Here is a 21,586-nt window from a genome sequence, read left to right on the forward strand (position 1 = left end):
TTCAGGGCTGGGATGGCGGCGGCAGAGCTGGATCAGAGCGTCTGAGTCTGAGGACACGCCTGGGGCCTTTGTGTCCTGCGCTCTGTGGACCATAAAGGAAGCGCCAGGCTGGCGGGGGGCCTTTTGTTGTTCTGTCTATTTTGATCTCACTTCTCTCCAAACAGCTTCATAGGAACAGCCCAGCGCCAGCTCCCTTCCTGGCGGAGGGAAAACCATCGCTGGAAAAGAGAAGTGGAAGATGGGCTCATTTTCTTCTGGGTTGTGTTTCTGGGCCCTTGATCAATTTACCTACCAAGTCCCGGCCGACGGCCGCAGGGACAGAAGGCCGCTGCTCACGCACCAGTCAGCACGCAGGTGGGACCAAGTGACTGGGGACAGCTCAGAGGCTGCCTTCTTCCCATGCTGACTGGAGAGGAAGGCCCCCCTGGATCTCAGCACCAACCCCAAATGCCTGCAGCTTTCCCCCCACACCTACTGGGCCCCTGGGTAGGGGGGGAGGTGTTGATGGAGAGCGTGGGTCCCCAAGCGCACCAGGCGAACCTCTGCCCGGCAGGTGCAGTCCCAGGAGGCATACTCGTGTCCTCTCAGTGGTGCCCCTCCACCCCGCCTGCCACACCAGGCGAACCTCTGCCCTGCAGGTGCAGTCCCAAGGGGCACTCGTGTCCTCTCAGTGGTGCCCCTCCACCCCGCCCAGCGCACCAGGTGAACCTCTGCCCTGCAGGTGCAGTCCCAGGAGGCATACTCGTGTCCTCTCAGTGGTGCCCCTCCACCCCGCCTGCCACACCAGGCGAACCTCTGCCCTGCAGGTGCAGTCCCAAGGGGCACTCGTGTCCTCTCAGTGGTGCCCCTCCACCCCGCCCGGCGCACCAGGTGAACCTCTGCCCTGCAGGTGCAGTCCCAGGGGGCACTCGTGTCCTCTCAGTGGTGCCCCTCCACCCTGCCCGGGGACACACTTCTGCAGCCAGCATCACCTCCTGCCTCCTCAGGGGACACCGTCAGCTGCCCTGCGAGGGGCTGGTCTGAGCACCCGGGGCCTGGAGGGCAGGCCGAAATGGGGCCCACGGAAAGGGACCAGCTGGCATCTCTCCGGTTCGTCCTGCAGGGGTTGTCACTTGTGTTATAAATGTGAAAAGGGAGGCTCTGGGAAGGTACGCCTTTCACTGGAGGGCCCGTCACTGAGAGGCCGAGCCCAGAGCTAGGAAGGCCCAGGGGTCCCGCCCGGCCTGCTCCAGCAGCCTCTCTGGGGGGCCCTCTCCTGAGCCAGAGCTAATAACCCCGCATGCTGCCGTTCCTCACACATGCTCTGGGGGAAAGGGAGAGAGCCACAGATGAGAAGCACAGCGTTTTTAATAAATTGTTTATTTATCCAAGTGTTCAGCCCTGACAGCGGAGCCTGCTGCGATTCTGACTCGGGCCGGAGCCTGGTAAGACACCGTTTCTGTGCCACAGACTGCCGCTCAGCCCCAGCCCCACGGATCACCCAGACATCAGAGGAAATGAGAGTGCGGCTCAAATGAAGGACACTGGAGCTTTATTAAGAAAACAACACCAGTAAGACCACAGAGGAGCGGCTAATGCCTTTGGAGACAGCTGCTGCGTCTCCCTGCCTGCCTGCCTGCCTGCTGCAGACAGAACACACGGGGCGAGACTCAGTGGCGAGGCTCCTGCGTTTAACTGATAAGGCCCCCGCTGGCCTGTTTCTGGTGGTGCCTCGACTGGCCGGCTGGGGAGCTGGTAACAGTCTGAGGTCGTGGAGGCAGGCTCTCGTGTGGCCAGCAGGGGGCAGTGGTGCAGCCGCTGTGCCTTGCAGGAGCACAGGGGACTGCGGTCGCTGTAAACAAGGTGATCTTCCCGCACTGGAAGTGCTAGGCTCCTGATGCCCTGGAATTGGCACACTCGGGCCCCACAGTGCCCCATCTGCAGGTCTGGTCTAAAATCTTGTCTTCTGTGCGAAGCCCTGCTGCAGAGGTGCACCCTGGGAGGCTGCCTGGGGCGGGGCCACGGAGCCACACCCCTCTCCACTCCCAGGCATGTGACTACTCCAGGTCCCTCCCGGGAGGCCACACCAGCAGCTCACACCTCTGACCTGAGTGCCCTAATGTCTAGCACCTTCCCCCTTCAGGACAAGAGGCCCCACCAGCTGAAGGATGGGGTTCCTCCCCTCAAGGGAGAGCTCCCAGCTAACGCCCCCTGAAGGCACATGGACTAGCTGCTGCGTGACCCCCTGCCTGGCCCACACCCCGACCAACCGCCCTTCCCAGCGTCCACAGCCAACCTCACACTTGCTCCGCAGTCAGAGCTGCTGCTCTGTCTCCTCCAGTCATGAAACAAACCCTCCTCCACTTTCCTGCTGGCGGGACAGGGCAGAGGATGGGACCCACGCGGAGGGTGCGCCGCCCGGCCTCCGCCTCTCTCCTCCGCCCTCCAGGGAAGCTGAGCTTTCCTACTAAGCTAACCTCTGAAGAGCCTCCCAGAGACCTGAGACCAGGGTCAGGAGGAGGTGAAGGTCAAGGCAAGTGTGAATACAGCACCGGCAGGTCATCGGAGCCCCTGAGGGGCCGGCCAGGCCCGGCTGACGAGGAACAGGCCCGCTGAGGGTTATCGCTCCGAGTCGGAGAAGGAGGAGGGCTTAGTCCATCTCCACACCAGCATGTCTTCTCCAGCCACGCGGTGCGACTCCGTCTGGATCCGGGACTCGTTGGAGGCCAGGAACTCCACGGCCCTGTCCCAGACCCGCTTCATGCGCCTCCTGCAAAGACAGGGCCCGGCTCAGGCTCGGCGGGCACACTGGGCTGCGCTCGGACCCTCTGCCCAGGCAGGCCAGCTGGTCTGGGGCCGACGCCCTTTGTATGCACGGGAACAAAGCTCCAAGAGCCCACGCAGAATTTATCTGCGGGGGGAGCAGCCGTCAGGTACCAGCAGGGCTCCTGCAGATATTTCTTGAGCCCAGACCAATGATTCCTCTACTAAACAGGCTCGAGGGTCTGGAGCAGTCAGGCGCCCGACCAGTCCTGCCTGCATCTAAGTGCCTCGTGTGGACTAGTTAAGAGTGGCCGCTGGGCTGCCGTGTCCCAGCTGCTCCGCACTTCAGGGGACAGGGAGGAGCCCAGCACCCTGCCGAGGAGGCCGGGCGTGGCTCCGCACTTCAGGGGACCGGGAAGACCCAGCACCCTGCCAAGGAGGCCGGGCGTGGCAGCCGCACTTCAGGGGACGGGGAAGAGCCAGCACCCTGCCAAGGAGGCCGGGCGTGGGAGCCGCTCCTGGAACCAGAGCCTCCAGGCAGGGCACCTTCCTGGTGCCTGGCCGGCCCCGGGCCCCAGGGCAGTAGCCAGAGCCCTACCTCCCCTCGGGGTGCCCCTATTTCCTCTGCCTGCTCCAGGCCAGATGGAGGGCACCAGGGCCACTGTGGAGGCTTAGTGGACGTCTACTGTGTGACGAGCCCCTGCCTCGCGTGAGCACTGCAGGACTCCCACCCACACCCATGAGAGGGGAATGCATGCGTGCACGAGTCCAGGGCTCGGCGGCACTGACTGGGCAGCTGGGAGAGGACTTGAGACTGAATGGCAGGGCGTGAGCCTCCGGGTCACCCACGCCCTGCGGTGGAGGCCTGCAGCCCTGCTGAAGCGCAGGAGCTGGGTGCAGTGGCTCAGCCCGACAGCTGCCGTGCCACCTCCTGCTCTCATTTAAGTGTGTGCGTGTGTTGCATACAACAAGCAGTAACGGCTGCCCTCCGACGGGTGCGCTAGTGCTAGCAGTGACCCAGCGCGCTGTGAGGCCGCCTCCTGGGACCCCGCCCCTCCGACGGGTGCGCTAGTGCTAGCAGTGACCCAGTGCGCTGTGAGGCCGCCTCCCGGGACCCCACTCCCCTTTCCTGAGGACCTGTCACTGACTCAGGACACATGTGCCTTCTGCACCGTGCCCAGGGTCTTCCCCTCAGAGCCAGCGCTCCGGCAGGCTCCCTCACTGCCCACCGCTGCCCATGACCCTGGCGCTGTGGGGGCAGCGGGTGCCCGTAAACACGCTCTGAGGGAAGGAGCAAGTGCCAGCCGCTGTTCACCATAGGCCTCCGCAGGCAGCGACACGATCTCTGTTTTATGGATGAGGAGACTGTGGCTAAGAGAGGTGGTCACCCTGGTCCTATGCTGACCGCTGGCAGGAATCAGGTGGGAGTCTGGGTACCCCAGTGGCCTCCCCTAACTGGCTGCCTCATGCTGGGGACCCATGGCAAGCAAAGCAGTCCATCTGTCGCCTCTAAGCTCCCTGCCCGCACCTTCCCAGGGGGTGAGGTGGGCATGACACTCACCAGACATCTTCATGTTTAAAAGAAGCCCTTAGAGGTGACCTGGGCCACAGATCTCCTCCAGCTGTGGCCCTCTGAGCAAGTTTCTTAATCTCTCCATGCCCCGTGCTGTCACCTGCACGGGGCCCTCACTTTCTCACCTCCCAGGGCCTGCCCTGTGGAGGACCCAGAGCAATGCCCAGCGCACAGTCGCGAGTGAGTGCTCAGCTTCACCGGGAGGTGATGGCACCCAGCCTGAGACCATGTGACTCTTGCAGTGACGGCCCGCAGGCTGAGTGACACTGTGCGGGTTCTGCTGGCAGCCTCCTGGGACTCGTCCCCAAACTCCACCCACCCTTGGTCCCTTCAGGGGTCCATCAGTATCTGCAGCCCACGTGGAAGGGGGCCCTGGAGCGGAGCGTGACAAGCCTGCTGTCCCTTCCCATGCGGCGTGACCTGTAGGCGGACTCTATTCGCTGCCGTGGAACCACCTTCCACTGCACGTATGTGCGTGTGCACACAGGCGTGTGGGAAACAGACTACCGTGTTTTAGGTGACAGGTGTTTCTGACTGTGGATCATGGTTAAAAATGTTTGAAAAACAGTCTCCTCCTCCTTGCCAGAGACTGACTCAAAAATAGGTCAGTGCCCACTGCAGGGAGGGTTTTCTCCTGCTCTGAGAACAGGAAGCCCACCTCCTCTGGCCGCTGGGACAGGCCGCGGCTGCCGCTACCGCTGCGGCCACGAGGAACTCCAGCCGGCCCACAGCCACAGCGGGCAGGTCCAGAGAAGGACCTCGCTGTTCTGCGCCTGGCACCCACGTGACTCATGGACAGCCCCTGGGAAGGAGGTGTTTCTATGTTTGCTGCCCAAAGATCCTTAACCAGTGTCACCACGAGCGGAGCCGCCCTTTCTCGGGAGGGAACCTACTTCCAGACTGGCCTGTGCACTCTGCCATAGAGCCCCATGCTGGAGGTGCTGCGGGTGGTGTGAGCGGAGACCCCAGGGCGCCTGGCGCGGGCGCTGGGCGGGGTCAGGGCCGGACTCACCGGCTCTGTGGAGGGATGAGCGTGTCGCGCACGTGCAGAATGCCCACGTACGGGTAGCGCTCCATGTCCTGCTCCCAGTCCACGTAGTGGTCCTGGACTACATCTGCGGGACGGAGGACACGGTTTAGGACGAGGGCCTGCAGGCAGGGGCCAGCAGCCCTCCGCCCAGAGACCACACACCTATGATCTTCTTCACCATCTCGTACATGGCCTGCTCCTCCTCTTCCAGCTTGCGCCACCGATATTTCAGGAAGATCAGGAGTCCCCACAGAAAGGCCAGGCCTGGCGGGAACAAAGCACCCTTGACGGCTTCCATAGGCTCCCACCACTCAGAGCTCAGCGGGCCTCCCTGGGGGACCTGCAGGTGTGCTCTGAGTACCTACTAGGTGTGGGCCCAGAGCTGGCATGCAGGAAACAAAGGGCGAGGAGATGCGGAGGGCGGACAGGCTATTAAGTGATCAGCCTCCCCCTGGCAGCTGTCACCACAGAGGCACCGCCAGCCACAGGAACGCGGATCCTCCCCACCCCATTCCGGGGCTTTTATCTCCTCCCCGGTGGGCCAGAGCCCAGGGCTTCATACATATATATAAGGTACATGCCGGGCCCTTTGTATTCTGAGATGCTGCTGCCGATAATGATGTCTGTGCCCCGCAGCTGGCAAGGGAGCCATGCGCACGGCCTGGTCCCTGTGGTTTGTACCCGGCTCCCTCTGCAGAGTGGGCGGGTTCTGGGACCTGGCCTTTTGCCTTCACAGACTCCCCAGGGTCTAGGCAGCCCGGCTTTCAGCAGACAAGGCCTGGGCTCTGCTTTCAGCTCAGCACCCTGGGTCCGCCCTGCTCGCAGCAGGTGTCTGCGACCTTCCCGGAGACGTTTATGCGTCCGGGAGCCAAGCCCGCCAGCACCCACTGCATCTCCCCCGCAGCGGCCTGCACTCCTGGCCCAGAAGGGGCAGCGCGCCCCTGCAACCCGGGCCAGGCTCCCTCGTGGGAGTGCTCACAGCCCGCATCCCCAAGTCAAGGGCACTTTCTCATGAACCTCGTGGCACCAGGCTCCACAGGTGAGGTGACCGTGGCCAGGGCTGACTTGCTCGCTGGCCTCTGTTTTAGTGGACAGACCTCAGGCTCACCAGGCAGAAGTGAACACTCAGTGGCCGGGTGCCTGTGCCTTATCACTTGTGCCCAGACTGTCGTGAGCAGGGCTCCGGGAGGGCTGCGTGCCAGGACTTACACCAGAAGAAGATGAGCACATGGGTGACGGCGGTGAGCAGGGCGCGGCTCAGGCGGCAGCCCACGCCCATGCGGGGGCGGGAGGATTCCAGGCAGACCACCTTGTCCACGGCTGTCACCAGTTCCGACGGGTCTTCCCCTTTCAAACTGAAACAGGACACGGGGCTGGAAACATGTCCACAGGCGCCGAGGAGCTGTAGTCTCCGCCCCTTTTAGCAGCGGGGGAGGGGGGGGGGCTCTGCGGCCTCTCCTGGCTTATAAACCAGACTTGGAATCCCGGCTGCGTTCTTCCCAGAAATTTCCCACATCGGCTACTTAGGAAAAATAAAGCTTTAAAGAGGCAGCAGGCTCGGACCTCTACTGCTGAAGTGACGTCCCCTTGTTGGGGCTCTGACAGCCCCTCTCAGCGTGCGGAAGATCAAACTAGAAATTGGATTCCCACCTCCCAGCACAGAGAAATGAAAGTGTTTACGGAGTGGCGGGCTTTGCACTGCGTGGTAGGAGCTAGGAACGGAAAGCCGAGTCGGGGAGGGCGTGCTTTTCCTTGGTGCCGAGGGCACAGCTGTTCAAGGGAGACCAGACGGGGTGCGGGAGGTGCCGCAAGGCACGGGCATGTGGACCCGGCTCCGGGGCCAGGCCCAGCACAGCGCCTCCGCCCTGGCCCCGCAAGGTGTCAGGACACCCACACCTTCCAGCTAGGTGAGGAGCTCATGCGTTGGTCCGCGTACTAGGACGGCTGGTGCCTGAAGTGACCGGTTCCTCACGACCCACTTTCACCCTGGGTTGTCTGAGCCAGCTCAGCCACCCCAGCTGCCCTCCCCAATAAGAAAGGTGAATGTCACCGTTCCCCCAGGGTGGCAGCTGCACACAGTCCCCGCCTTTTCTATCAGGAAGATTGCTCAGCCACTGGGGGAAGCTTTTCTTTTAAGCCAGTGAATTATAATTATGCCACGCATCCAGTTACCAAGCTCCAGGCTAGCCGCCCTCGGGCTGCGCGGGGTGCACAGCTGACGGAATTCGTCATGTGGGTGGATTAGAGCGGAAGAGAACACAACCCCAGGGTGGGTTTTAGATCAGGAGCTGTCACTTCCACAGAGCCCCCCACAAACCCCAAGACGGCAGCAGGGCGATGAGGCGAAGGCTTTCCAGGGGGAGCTCTAGGCGCCCAGCCATCGGGGCTCCCCGTGCTGCCGGGCCTTTCTGGAAGGCGAAGGGCTCTCTCTCTCCAGTAACGGTGCTCACCAGAGAGAAATGAGGCGGAACTGCCCAGCGAGAGTAAAATCAGTACTTCCTTTTGTGATTTCCATACTGAGTGAAACCAACACGCAGAATCATTTCATCTACAAATGAAAACTAGCACCGGAGGAAAGGACGCTTAGAAAAATGCCTTCTCCACAAAACCATGCGGAACCGGCGAATTAAAAAGGCACAGGACCGAGTCGCACGGAGTGGGTTTAGCGGGAACACAGGCTCCTCTCCTGACACCTGGACTGTGTCGCATCTTCCAACTGCTCCCTGCCCTGCAAGCCTGCGCTTCCTTCACCCACAGCCGCTCCGCTGGGAGGCCCACCAGCACCTGCAGGCCGCAGAGGCCCTGTGGGAGGGAGTCAGGGGGTGGTGCCCCGCCCACACTCACCAGATGCCCACGTCCTTGTTGCTGCTCAGGATCCAGGTTAGTGCGGCTTCAAACTTGGCAGAGGAGCTGCCGGTCACGTTCTGTGGGAGGGGGCGGGAGATTAGTTCTGTGTCTGTGTGGAGTGGCCAGAGCGACATGACTCTCCTGCGGGACAAGGGGGCCCTTCCTGGGTCCTCCGCACGGAAGTCCGGCCTGCTCGGCGCCACGCACTGCCTGGTGGGCGCCAAGAGAGAGGCTGTCGCGGGAGGGGGTGATGCTTCCGCACATGGTAAACAGTGCGGGGCTGAGCGGCATGAAAGATGGGATTTTCACAAAGACTGAAGGCCAGCGAGTTGGCAGCTCATTTGGGGTAAAATGAAAAAAGGTGTGGGGGTTGGGGTCCCAGCAACCAGTCCCAGCTGCATGGCCTTGGACAAGTAAGTCCCTGTCCCTCTCATGGTCTCCGTTTCTTTATCTGTGAAATGAAAATTGGATCAGGTGACGAAGGTTCCTGCTAGCTCCAAATACCCATAATTCTGTCATCCTGAGGCCACGCGGAAAATCAGGTGGACCCGGAACAATTCACACAGTACTCAGAAGGGGAGGCAAGGCGTAGGTGACATGCGTACCCTGAAAGCTGGTGAGAAGGGGAGGAACGCAAACCGAAGGCAGGGCAGGTAAGGGGACCATCTGAGGAAGGGCAGCCCGCCACGGCCGCTGCTGGTCAGGAGCGAGCCGCACGCACGCGCGCACGCGCACGCACGCGGCAGGCTTCGCGCCACGGTGCAGCTCACCTTCGGTCACCCCCCCACGCAGCCTAGCGCTCAAGTTAAATTTAAAAAAGGGGAGGGGGGCAAAAAGCCAAGAAAAAGAAAAAAAAACAACAACCCAAAACAAAGCAAAACCGCAAAACAAAAGGACAAAAAGGAGAGAAATAAACACAGGAGGGGAAAATCAGAGCGAGGCAGCGGGCCTCCCTGGACGCGGGAGCTCCACGGCCTACTTACCGCTATGTATTCCTGCGCCTCCAGTACAGGGATGCATTTGCTTTTTAGCTGCTCTGGGTTTCCACATTCAAAGTTACCTAGGAGGAAAAAAACACATTCACACACAAAAAAGAGGTGGAAAAAAAAATCACTCTGAAACAGACCAAAAAAAAAAAAAAAAATGCAGCAAGAATCAAGCCATCAGCTCTGAGAGGAGCATGTGGCCTGGCGCTCGGCCTCTGTGGGCACCTCCGCTCCGCAGCAAGATCAAAAGCCACTTAGCTTGGATCGATTCCAGATCATTAAAACCTGACCTGCAAAGCAGCGCAGCAATTTGCATTAAATGACTAAAAAGCTGCCCAATACCAAGGTCTGTTTGCAATTGATCCCCGAAAGGATCAGGCCGATAGCTCTGGAAGGTACAGGAATGGCACTATAAATAAACACAGCCTGGGAAAGAGAAAGGCAAGGAGGCTGCAGGCTGCGGGGATCTGACACAGGACATAGGCAGGGGCCCTGGAACTCCAGGCCCACTGTTCGAGGGGTCCTGGGACAGATGTCCAAAACACCCCGCGGAGGACGGGCGCGTCTGCATGCACACAGCGGGGCCTCAGCAGTGCCCCAAAGTTCCCTTCTAATGACCCTGAGCGGCCAGCTCCCACCTGGGGCAGAGCGGGAAGACTCCTCTTCCTCCTGCCAGCTTTCGGGTCCAGCCCACAGGCCACCTCTGAAAAGCCCCCAGCCTATGGGGCCTCTTCTTTGGCCAGGCTGCTCTGAACTTGGGGGCCTGCTGCAGCCTCTAGCTTTGACTGCCCGCTCTGGTTCACCCACGAGCCCTGCACCACCAGACCCCTTGCATAAGGACAGTGCAGGGCAGGGCCACGTAAAGACCCTCCTCCTCTCCCACGTGGTCTGACTGCCCTTCACCTGGCGCAGTCTGGGGGCTTTGAATGGCAGCCAGTCTGTGTGTGGCTGTGCGGGGAGGGGGTGATTGAAGGTCATATTAAAAGTCTTGATAATGAACAGAAGCCCGTCTTTCCTACTTCAGACTTGATCTTCACCCTCTGGGCCCTTTGAGACCGAGCTGGCTTCTGCCGTCCTCTTGCCCCCACCCTGCCTGCCCTGTCCTGCCTACTTGGGCCTGCCTGGCCTATCGCCATGGCCCCCTGACTGGCCTCCTCTGCTCCCCTTTCTCCTCCACGTGCTTTAAAGCTTTAAACTGACTCTGCTTACCCGTCACCACTCCACTGAAGCTGCTGCCACACTTGCCTGACTGGCACCTGGCTCTCGGCAGGTCAGTCCCCTGCTCGAAAGCCTCCCTGGCCCTCACTGCCCTCAAGATGAAGCCCCGGTGGCCTGGCATCTGTGCGGCCCAACGGACCCTTCCAAACTCCATTTCCTGTTCTTCCCTTCCCCAGGGAAGCTGATCTTTAAGGTCCCTGACCCCACAGTCTCCTGCCTCCTTGGCACCACCTCTCCCCCACCTCTCCTTTCACCTTCCCTCCCCCACTTCCCTCCACCTCCCCCACTTCCCTCCACCTCCCCCACTTCCCTCCCCCCTCCCCCACCTCTCCTTTCACCTTCCCTCCCCCACTTCCCTCCACCTCCCCCACTTCCCTCCACCTCCCCCCCACTTCTCCCTCCACCCCTCCCCCACCTCTCCTTTCACCTTCCCTCCCCCACTTCCCTCCCCCCTCCCCCACTTCCCTCCACCACTTCCCCCCCCTCCCCCACTTCTCCCTCCACCCCTCCCCCCACTTCTCCCCCCACCTCTCTCCCCACTTCTCCCTCCTCTCTCCCCTTTTCCACACAGAACCCATACTGCCTGGGCTCCAGGGCTGCCCCATGATACTTTCCTGGCTATTCTAGTGAAAAGGCATTCTGCCTCTGGTAACCTCTGGCCTCCTGGTTCTCATCCAAAGGCATCTTTTGTCACCTAGTGGTCAGGGAGGTAGGTGGCCTGTGGCAGGACCCTGGGCTGAACCATCTTGCATCCCACGAAGGCCAGCACAGTGCCCTGCCCAAGGGTGATCTCCGACAGGAGATGGCGGAAGGGAGGATGGCCTGGTAGAGAGCCCCCCAGCCTGCCACAGAGTGATGCACGGCCTCAGGGCTGCCCCTCTAGGCCTGTGGGAGGATGGCAGGCACCAGGCCGCTTGATGGCATACGTGAAGTCTACGTATGGAGGGTGGGAGGAGAAACGTTCACTAGGATTCACAGCTCAAGAGCAGAGCTTCTCGACTTTGCCCCTGGGGGGCGGGATGAGACCCGAGAGTCTGCATTTCCAGTAAGCTCCCAGGTGGTACTGCCGCCGCCGCCGCCTGGACCACTGCCCAGTCACGGACATTCAGAGCACCCTCTAGGCCAGCATGCACACCCCGAGCACCTGAGCCAGAGGGAAATGCCCACGACCGTGGGCTGCGACCCCCACCTCCTATCGCTCCTCCGAGGAGCTCGCAGGCACCTCCCTGACCGCCTCCCGTCCCTCACCAGTCAGGAGGGGGACGTGGCAGCGCTGAGGCCTACACGCTTGGCCCTGAGGACTGACGGCCCAGTACAAGCCCACCCAACCTTGACTGCCCAGCAACGACCTTAGACTAGGGCTGGCTGGCAGGCAAGAGGCGCCCCCTGACCTTCCCGTGAGACTGAGCTGCTCATCTGGTTCTCGTGCCAAGTACATTTAACACGGTCTCTGCCCCGGGCAGTCCCCTACGTCACCAGCAAGTGGTTCTGAGAGGCTTCCTAGACGCCAGGTGTGGGGAAGGACTCGATAATGCAGGGGGCAGCTCTGGCCTCGAGGACCGCGCTGACCAAATACAATCCAGTGGTCCCCGTCTGTCGTGGGGTGAGGTTCCAGAACCCCCACGATAGGCCAAAGTCCGCTAAGTAGCAACCTTATATTTATGTTATTATTTATATATATTTTAAGGCTTTGTAAACCCTCCCCACACTCTTATAAACCTTTCCCACACTGTTATTAACCTTTCCCACACTCTTATAAACACTTCCTATGCTCTTAAACACTTTCTACACTCTTAAACCTACGTGATTTTAACAACATATAAAATTCTATATGAGTACTCACCAGTAGTACTTTATTTTGATTTAATATTCTTTTAATATGTTTTAATTAATATTTTTTATATTTTTAAATATTGTTTTCAATTTTTTAGGCTATAAAATGCTTATTTTACAGCAAAAATAATTAAAACAATATATAAAAATACCTATATATCGCAAAATCCTGCGAGATAGCAAAAAATCCATGATACAAAATTAGATATATACAATTTAAAACTCCACGATACAGGGAGACCGGCAGAGTGAATGGCAACATGGCGGGACAGCCGTGGCGGGAGCCCTCCGGGTGGACGCGTGTTCAGGGTTACTTCCCAGGTGCTGAGAGTGTCCTCCTGTAGAGGACAGCACTCGGCCTTCATTTCATGAAGAGAGGCCCAAGGTCACTCAGGAACGGGAGACAGGGGCCCTGAGCCCCTCAGGACTTGTCCAGGGTCCTGCAGCTGGGACGCCAGGGCCTCGGCGCTCGCCCACCGCGCAGACCTGTCACCTGCACAGGCCTCCCCAGCGGGCCGGCCAACCACCTGGTGAGGACCCAGACTCTGAGGCCTGGGGCCCAGCCCCTGCAGTGTAAACCAGACCCCCAAAGCACGAGCTGGGGCTCATCCGCACAAGGGCGCACAGCTGCTGAAAGGCCGGTGCGTGGGCCAGGACCCCCGGGGCCCTGCTGTGGGGTGTGAGAACCAGATGTGCTCTGCCCACATGCACGGCTTACATGACTGTCGGAGTGGGAAAGCGGGGCAGGGGAGACTCGCCCCCGGAGTCCGTGCTCCTGGAGACAACCGCAGCACGCCACAGCTGCCTGCTAGCCACCAGCTCACGCCCGTTCCCGGGGGACCCGGGCCCGAGGCCTACTCACCGGCTTGGATGGCCAAGAAGTTGTAGAGCTCATGCAGCAGCTCCAGCAGGGCCGCCTTCTGCTTGGCCTGACAGAACTGAGGGCACAGGACAGGCAGTCAGCGGGGCTGGGGGGCTGGGGGGCAGTCTGGCTGGCTGGCTCTGCCCCGTCAGCCACACTATCAGGTAATAAGAACACCTCATACTTTAAAAAAATAAAAACCAATTCTGCAAGATGGCGGGCCCTAGGGCAGGTTTGATAAATACTGAGTTAAGTGACCGAAAAGGAACCCCACGAAAGCAGGGGCAGCGCGAAAGCAGACACGGTAACTAAGGGCCGTCCGTCCTGGGGGCCCCGTCCCAGTCCCTCTCCACAGGATAGCCGTCAGCTGGGCTGAGGAGCGGGGCGGGGCGTGGGAACTGGGGCAGGCCGGGGAGCAAACGCACAGCCGGTCCCGGCCCCCCTCGGGAGCATCGCTGCGGAGGGGTTAGACCGGGCGCCCTAAGGAGTGCGGTGTCTAGAACTGGGGGAGAGAAGTCACCTGCATGAGAAAGCAGGAGAGGGATCCATGCAGACCTAGTCCTCCGGCACCTGTGACAGGACCAAGGCCATCTCGCCAGACTCACCACATTTACAACATTAAAACAAGGCTGCTTTCCCTGGAGGCGGACCAGGGGACAGGTGAGTGCGCGTGGACTCGCCTCTGGTCCCTACTGTACCCAGCTAGAGACCGCAGGGAAGCCACCAACAGCCCACAGCTCAAGAGTGGTGGGGTCAGGCCAGTTGACTTCAGGCTCTGGCCACGCCCCCTTCAGGCCTGCCCTGGGGTGTCACCCGCCAAGGGCCTGGGACCTGGGCCTGGTGCTGCAGCTACAGAAGGAACCGAAGCTGCTCTCCGCCCCCGAACCACCGCTGCCCTCGTGGGAAACGTGAGGGGCTGGGTCTCCAGCACTCCCAGAGGCCAGCATCTGCCCCCACATGTTGCCCAAAGACCCCATAGCCTTCACAAGGGACCAAATGATGTTACCAAGATTTATACACATGACCACAGATGTTCAAACAACTCACGTCTGCTAGTGGAGTTAGGTACCCAAACTATTGTAAAGAATGTGAAGGTATGGGAAATGTCGATGGTAAGTGTTCAATGCAGCAATATCCGCTGAGAACCCAACCCTATGAACCTCCATACACAGAGATACAGGACGGGAAAGAAACACCCCCAGAACATTAAGAGTAGTTATCTCCAGGTGGGTGATTTTTCTTGCCACGTTTTCCAAAATTTTCTACACTAAACACCCATTACTGTCACAAGCAGAAAAAAGGAAGTCACAATCAACACCATTCCAACTCCCCAGCACTTAGAGCCGGGCTGACAGCACCGGAAGGAAACAGACCAGAAGGAACCAGACAACAGGAGGCCCTGTTAGGATGACACGCCCACTCCCAGCCTGTCCCCGTGTTTTCAGTAGCACAGAGGCAGAAGAAAAACACAAAGTGTCAAGCGGGCTGAGAGGGGACAGAAACTCAGATGCCCCGCTGGGTCCTGGGCCAGCCGGAGCCACACACAGACTTTCAAGCAAGAGCCTCCACGAAGCCCAGAAGTGCTGTCCAACCTGCCTGCTCCTGGGTCCTGCCAAGGGCGCCCCGTGTAATCTCAGTCCAACAGGGCGGGTGATGGTGGCCCAAACCCTGGCTTCCCATGCTCTGATGTCACACATAGCCAGTCTCTCACCAAGCACACCCTCAGCCGGAGCCTGGACTGCACCTGCGGGCTCACTCAGCGGGGCAGCAGCACGTCCGGCCCAGAGGAGGCCCAGAGGAGGCCCAGAGGAGGGCCAGGGGAGGCCCAGAGGAGGCCCAGGGGAGGGCCAGAGGAGGCCCAGAGGAGGGCCAGAGGAGGGTCAGGGGAGGCCCAGGGGAGGGCCAGAGGAGGGCCAGAGGAGGCCCAGGGGAGGGCCAGGGGAGGGCCAGGGGAGGCCCAGAGGAGGGTCAGAGGAGGGCCAGAGGAGGCCCAGAGGAGGCCCAGAGGAGGCCCAGAGGAGGCCCAGAGGAGGGTCAGGGGAGGCCCAGGGGAGGGCCAGGGGAGGGCCAGAGGAGGCCCAGAGGAGGGTCAGAGGAGGGCCAGAGGAGGGCCAGGGGAGGGTCAGGGGAGGGCCAGAGGAGGGTCAGAGGAGGATCAGGGGAGGCCCAGGGGAGGGCCAGGGGAGGCCCAGAGGAGGGTCAGAGGAGGGCCAGGGGAGGCCCAGAGGAGGCCCAGAGGAGGCCCAGGGGAGGGCCAGAGGAGGGCCAGAGGAGGGTCAGAGGAGGCCCAGAGGAGGCCCAGAGGAGGGCCAGAGGAGGCCCAGAGGAGGGTCAGAGGAGGGTCAGGGGAGGCCCAGGGGAGGGCCAGGGGAGGGCCAGAGGAGAGTCAGGGGAGGGCCAGAGGAGGGCCAGGGGAGGCCCAGAGGAGGCCCAGGGGAGGCCCAGAGGAGGCCCAGGGGAGGGCCAGAGGAGGGCCAGAGGAGGGCCAGAGGAGGCCCAGAGGAGGGCCAGAGGAGGCTCAGAGGAGGGTCAGAGGAGGGTCAGAGGAGGCCCAGAGGAGGCCGAGAGGAGGGCCAGGGGAGGCCCAGGGGAGGGCCAGAGGAGGGTCAGAGGAGGGTCAGAGGAGGGCCAGAGGAGGGTCAGAGGAGGGCCAGAGGAGGCCCACAGGAGGGCCAGAGGAGGCCCAGAGGAGGGCCAGAGGAGGGTCAGAGGAGGGCCAGAGGAGGGTCAGAGGAGGGCCAGAGGAGGCCCAGGGGAGGGCCAGAGGAGGGCCAGAGGAGGCCCAGAGGAGGGTCAGAGGAGGGTCAGGGGAGGCCCAGGGGAGGGCCAGGGGAGGGCCAGGGGAGGCCCAGGGGAGGCCCAGGGGAGGGTCAGAGGAGGGCCAGAGGAGGGCCAGGGGAGGCCCAGGGGAGGCCCAGAGGAGGCCCAGAGGAGGCCCAGGGGAGGGCCAGAGGAGGGCCAGAGGAGGCCCAGAGGAGGGTCAGAGGAGGGTCAGGGGAGGCCCAGGGGAGGGTCAGGGGAGGGTCAGAGGAGGCCCAGGGGAGGGCCAGAGGAGGCCCAGAGGAGGGCCAGAGGAGGGCCAGGGGAGGCCCAGAGGAGGCCCAGAGGAGGGCCAGAGGAGGGCCAGAGGAGGGTCAGAGGAGGCCCAGAGGAGGCCCAGAGGAGGGCCAGAGGAGGCCCAGAGGAGGGCCAGAGGAGGGCCAGGGGAGGCCCAGAGGAGGCCCAGAGGAGGCCCAGAGGAGGGCCAGGGGAGGCCCAGGGGAGGGCCAGGGGAGGGCCAGGGGAGGCCCAGAGGGGGGTCAGAGGAGGGTCAGGGGAGGCCCAGGGGAGGCCCAGGGGAGGGCCAGGGGAGGGCCAGGGGAGGCCCAGAGGAGGGTCAGAGGAGGATCAGGGGAGGCCCAGGGGAGGGCCAGGGGAGGCCCAGAGGAGGGTCAGAGGAGGGCCAGAGGAGGGCCAGGGGAGGCCCAGAGGAGGCCCAGGGGAGGGCCAGAGGAAGGCCAGAGGAGGCCCAGAGGAGGGTCAGAGGAGGATCAGGGGAGGCCCAGGGGAGGGCCAGGGGAGGCCCAGAGGAGGGTCAGAGGAGGGCCAGAGGAGGGCCAGGGGAGGCCCAGAGGAGGCCCAGAGGAGGCCCAGGGGAGGGCCAGAGGAGGGCCAGAGGAGGGCCAGAGGAGGCCCAGAGGAGGGCCAGAGGAGGCCCAGAGGAGGGCCAGAGGAGGGCCAGAGGAGGCCCAGAGGAGGCCCAGAGGAGGGTCAGAGGAGGGTCAGAGGAGGGCCAGAGGAGGGTCAGAGGAGGGTCAGAGGAGGGTCAGAGGAGGCCCAGAGGAGGGTCAGAGGAGGGTCAGAGGAGGCCCAGAGGAGGGTCAGAGGAGGGTCAGAGGAGGCCCAGAGGAGGGCCAGAGGGGGGTCAGAGGAGGCCCAGAGGAGGGTCAGAGGAGGGTCAGAGGAGGGTCAGAGGAGGGTCTGAGGAGGGTCAGAGGAGGCCCAGAGGAGGGCCAGAGGAGGGCCGGGGAACAAGTCTGCCACTCAGAGTGGGCCTGATGCACTGAGATATGAAGGACCAAGACCCAGACACCAGGTAGCCTTTTCTGATTAAAAGACAAAACAAGCATCACCGGAGAAGTTTTACAGAAAGTTTTCTTTCTTTCTCTCCCTCTTTCTTTTTCTTCCTCTCTCTTTCTTTCTTTCTCTCTTTCTTCTTTCTTTTTTTTTCTCTCTCTCCTTTCTTTCCTTCTTTCTTTTCTTCTTTCCTACCTTCCTTCTCTCCTTCTTTTTCTCTTTCTCTCTCTCTCTTTCTTTCTTCTTCCTTCCTCCCTCCCTCCGTCCCTTCCCTCCTTCCTTCCTTCCTGTCTTCAACATTCTAGTTCCCCTCTGGCAGCCCCATAAGTTCCTGGATTACTTCCTCTAGCCATCAACTGCAGTTTTTATGATGGAAGGAAGGGGAAATATACTAGGAGTATGTTTCTACAAAACAATTGGAAAGCAAAGATCCTGGGTGGATGAATGCAATGGATGAATGTATTTGAACAACCCCAAAGAGGACCCAGCAGATGCCAATGAGAACTGGAACTGGGTGCCGGAACCAGGGTGCCCCTTCTCCCCAGCCCCGGGGCTTCACGAGCCTTGAGCCGAGAGCCCGGGAGGCCCGGCATCGCACCTGATAATCCGACTGCTAAATCATGCCCTCTGGCCGCACCAGGCCCTTCCCGATGGGATTCACAGCCCGAAGATGTGCGGCCTCCTCTCTGCCCCAGACTGCCACCTGTACCGGCACCCAGCTCATCACGGACGCTCCCTCCGTGACTCATAGGTGGGTGGGGCTGCTCACCGTCCCCACAGAGTGTTTGTAGGGAACATTAAAGCTCCATAAAACAACTCTATAGACTTAGAGGGCTGAGTCCACCTCGGATGTGTTTAAGACGCCCCTGCCCCCAAAACATTTCAAATCAGAACCATGTTTTCAGAGCCACAAAGGTACGACAGGAGACAAGAATGCAGAATTGAGGTCATGGCCTCATGTTGTTTAAAAACTGCGGCCTTGCCTGACCAGGCAGTGGTGCAGTGGACAGAGCATCAGACTGGGATGCAGAGGACCCAGGTTCGAGACCCCGAGGTCACCAACTTGAGCACGGGCTCATCTGGTTTGAGCAAGGCTCACCAGCTTGAGCCCAAGGTCTCTGGCTTAAGCAAGGGGTCACTCACTCTGCTGTAGCCCACCCCCCTTCAAGGCACATATGAGAAAACAATCAATGAACAACTAAGGAGCTGCAATGAAGAATTGGTGATTTTCATCTCTCTCCGTTCCTGTCTGTCTGTCCCTCTCTGTCCCTCTCTCTGACTCTCTGTCTCTGTCAAAAAAAGAAAAAACCAAACAACAAACAAACAAAAAAACAACAAAAGAACCCCTGCCGGCCCTTCCTCCCAAAGCCGGAAGCACAGAAGTCCTTCAACCACAACTTCCTGCCTCCCTCTAGATCGGCTTAAGCAGGAGGTCAAACTCCCCAGCGCTAGGGCTGACGGGAGAGCTCCCGTCACAAGCCCAGGGGCGTGGAGCTCGGTCCCGTCTCCAGCGCGCCTTCCCTGCCGCAGGGGACAGACATCGCAGGACAGAGTGATTCCGGCACAGCACAGGAAGTGCTCCTGACGACGCTCCTGTTATGATCCTTCTCAGGGGAAGTTTACCTCCTGATGGAGGCAAAAACACCCGGGAGGAATAAAAGCTAAAGAATCTCAAACTCGCCAGACCAGGCGGTGGCACAGTGGGCAGAGCATTGGCCTGGGAAGCTGAGGACCCAGGTTCGAGACCCCGAGGTTGCCAGCTTGAGTGCAGAATCATAGCCATAACCTCATGGTCACTGGCTTGAGCCCAAAGGTCACTGGCTGGCTGCAGCACCCCCAGTCAAGGCACATATGAGAAAGCAATCAGTGAACAACTAAGGGGCCGCAACGAAGAATTGATGCTTCTCATCCTTCTCCTTTCCTGGCTGTTCCCCCCACCCTCTCTCTCTCCAAAAAAAAAAAAAAAAAAAGAAAAAGAAAAATGAAATTCAAACTCACCTCATCTGTTTTTCTCTCACAGTCCACTGGCAACAATTTCACTGAGACCAAGAAAATAACAGAGAGAAAATTAAAAGTGTGGGTTGAGGAAAAGCTTACAAACAGGGACCGCTCTCAAAATTCAGGGGAAGTAAAACATTACCAACACAAAGATGGTGATTAGGAAGATGTGACCTACATGAGGCACTTTTAAAATGCAGACAATAAAATATAAGGATTTCCCAGTCCTGGATCAGGAGTTGGGACTGCTGGGTCCCGATCTGAGCTGAAAATGATTAGCCACAGGCCCTGGGCAACTCAACCACTCTGAGCTCAACTACTCCTTGTCTGGGAAACAGGGTCAATAAAGCCCTCCTTGCATAACTCGGGGAGTTAGCCTCAAACAAGACAACTTCCATGACAGTTTTCTACATTGTAAATGACAATATGTTAAACAGGATCAATACCATCATGGGAGGGGAGCTCCAGGTAAATCCCCGGCTATCTCGGAGAGCTGCCGTCTAAAGCATCTCAGTGGCATGACAGCACCCTGCTTGACGTCACCAGTGTGGCTACACAGTGCCCCGCATGCCGGGGCCTGCTTCTCTCTAGCGGTGGATAAACTGCTCGCATAGTCAAGCATCATTTGAGCGTGTGCACAAGTCCGGGTCGCCTGTGCCCATAGACTTGTTCATGCACCCAAATACCCATCTGCTGCAACAGCTAAGACATACTCTAGCTGTTCCCTAGGCGTGGCGAGATGTAGCCTTGGCTCAAGTCTGGGAACAGTTTTAATCACACTCACGCTTTGCAAAGGACATTCTTTTATGGTGAACAACAGTGTCACTTGATGCTTATACTTATAAAGATATGACCTCTATATTGTTCCCTGTTAGACTAGAGCTCGGGATTACCGGAGAGGCACATTTGTCTTTTAGAAAGCACACAAATCTTCAACTATGCAGACCTGTGTCCTGCAGACCTCCTATGGGCATATCTAACCGTGTCACTGAGTGTGGGCAGAAGCATGGCCGGGGTATCCTTGAGTCACAGGACCCTCTCCTAACACACCCCATGAGGGTGCTGCAAGCAACGGTCAATGCCTTCCTTTACATCAGTTTAAACCCTTATTTAAAGGGTCCTTCCGCATGGGTCTCACAAGCAGGGCTAGCAATGATCTCCCTTTGACAATAAGGGCCCTGTGGTCCGAGGGTGAGAGCCCATGGCCTTCCCGGTGGTGCTGTCAAGTGGGGACCCCAACCACTTCCCATGGGGGGGGGCAGTGAACCCTGGGGAGCCTGCCTTCAAATGGGCACTAATGTGTGATTGCACAACAGGTGAAAAGGAAAGAAAGAACTAAAAGGGAATAGGGGGGCGTGTCTGTTGGCTTTTTCTAGAGAGGGAAAACCAGAGTCCGGGGTAAAAGTAACTCCAAATGATGACTGCTTCCAGCACGTGGTTGGAGGGGGGATAGTGGGGGGCGGGGGGGTGGCCAGGGCGGAAAAGGAGAACAGGAGAAAGCTCAGGTCAGACAGCAGTGGCTGCAGGTGCGTGAACCCCGGCCTTCTCGCCCACAGCCGGAGGGCGGTCGGGGTCCGGAGGGTAAGAGGACGACCAGAGGCACCTGCCCCCGGCGCGGTGGAGCCGGCGGACCCGCGCGCGCCCCGGGCCCTCCCCTGCGCCGGCCCGGCACGTACTGTGGTCCTCCGCCTCCTGCGGCGCCGAGGGCTTGCCCATCTTCACCCCGAGGATGCCCAGGAAGACGAGCAGCAGCCCCAGGCTGGCCCAGAGCAGCAGCCGCGACAGGCAGCGCTCCAGCCAGCGCCCCACCTCCGGCCGGGCCCGCGTCGCGCCCGCCGGCCCCGCGCGCGTCGCCCGCAGGCCGGGACGCGGGTCGGGGCCCGGGCCCGCGCCCGCGCCCAGGCGGAGGCCGAGGCCGGCGGAGGGCGGCCGCGCCGAGGCCGGGGACGCGGCCCACCAGCGACGGTGGCCGAGGCCCGGCGCGGCCCGGTCCAGTGGCCGGGCGTCCTCATCCTCCTCCGAGCTGCCCCGGACCGAGGCGCGGCGCCGGAGCGGGGCGACGCGGGCCGGGTAGGCGAGGCCGCGGCTGTCGGCCCAGGACGGCGTGGAGGCCTTGAGGTCGCCGTAGGTCCCGGCGGTCGCGAAGGCCGGCGGCGAGGGCGACGGCCAGGGCTCCGCCCGCACAGAGGCCGCGGCGGGCCGGGCGCGCAGCGGAGCCTCCTCGCGCAGCCGCGCTTCCTCCCGCAACCGCTGCTCGCTCCGCGGCCGGGCCTCCTCCCGCAGGCGGCGCAGCTTGTTGCGGTAGAGGTCCCGGGTGGTGTCGGTGATGGGTCCTGGCTGACAGCCCAGGGCCTGCAGCTCCCGCCGCAGCTCCAGGTCTGACAGGCCGGCCATGGCCAGGACGCCGCCCCCGGCGCGCACCGCACCCGGAACTGCTCCCG

General features: G+C 60.7%; 1 protein-coding gene across 1 annotated transcript; it reads right to left on the minus strand.

Annotated features, from left to right (window-relative positions):
• Positions 1–1,514: 1,514 nt before the first annotated feature.
• LEMD2 (LEM domain nuclear envelope protein 2) lies at positions 1,515–21,586 on the minus strand. Its single transcript, XM_066278591.1, has 9 exons — positions 20,822–21,586; positions 19,146–19,186; positions 13,092–13,167; positions 9,176–9,252; positions 8,190–8,269; positions 6,555–6,700; positions 5,508–5,609; positions 5,328–5,430; positions 1,515–2,749 (listed from the first exon to the last, which is right to left on the minus strand). Exons 1-9 carry the CDS (start codon positions 21,537–21,539, stop codon positions 2,599–2,601), a joined length of 1,494 nt encoding a protein of 497 aa, XP_066134688.1. The 5' UTR covers positions 21,540–21,586; the 3' UTR covers positions 1,515–2,598.

The sequence above is a fragment of the Saccopteryx bilineata genome, chromosome 1 (genome assembly GCF_036850765.1).
Source record: "Saccopteryx bilineata isolate mSacBil1 chromosome 1, mSacBil1_pri_phased_curated, whole genome shotgun sequence".
Lineage (NCBI taxonomy): Eukaryota > Metazoa > Chordata > Mammalia > Chiroptera > Emballonuridae > Saccopteryx > Saccopteryx bilineata.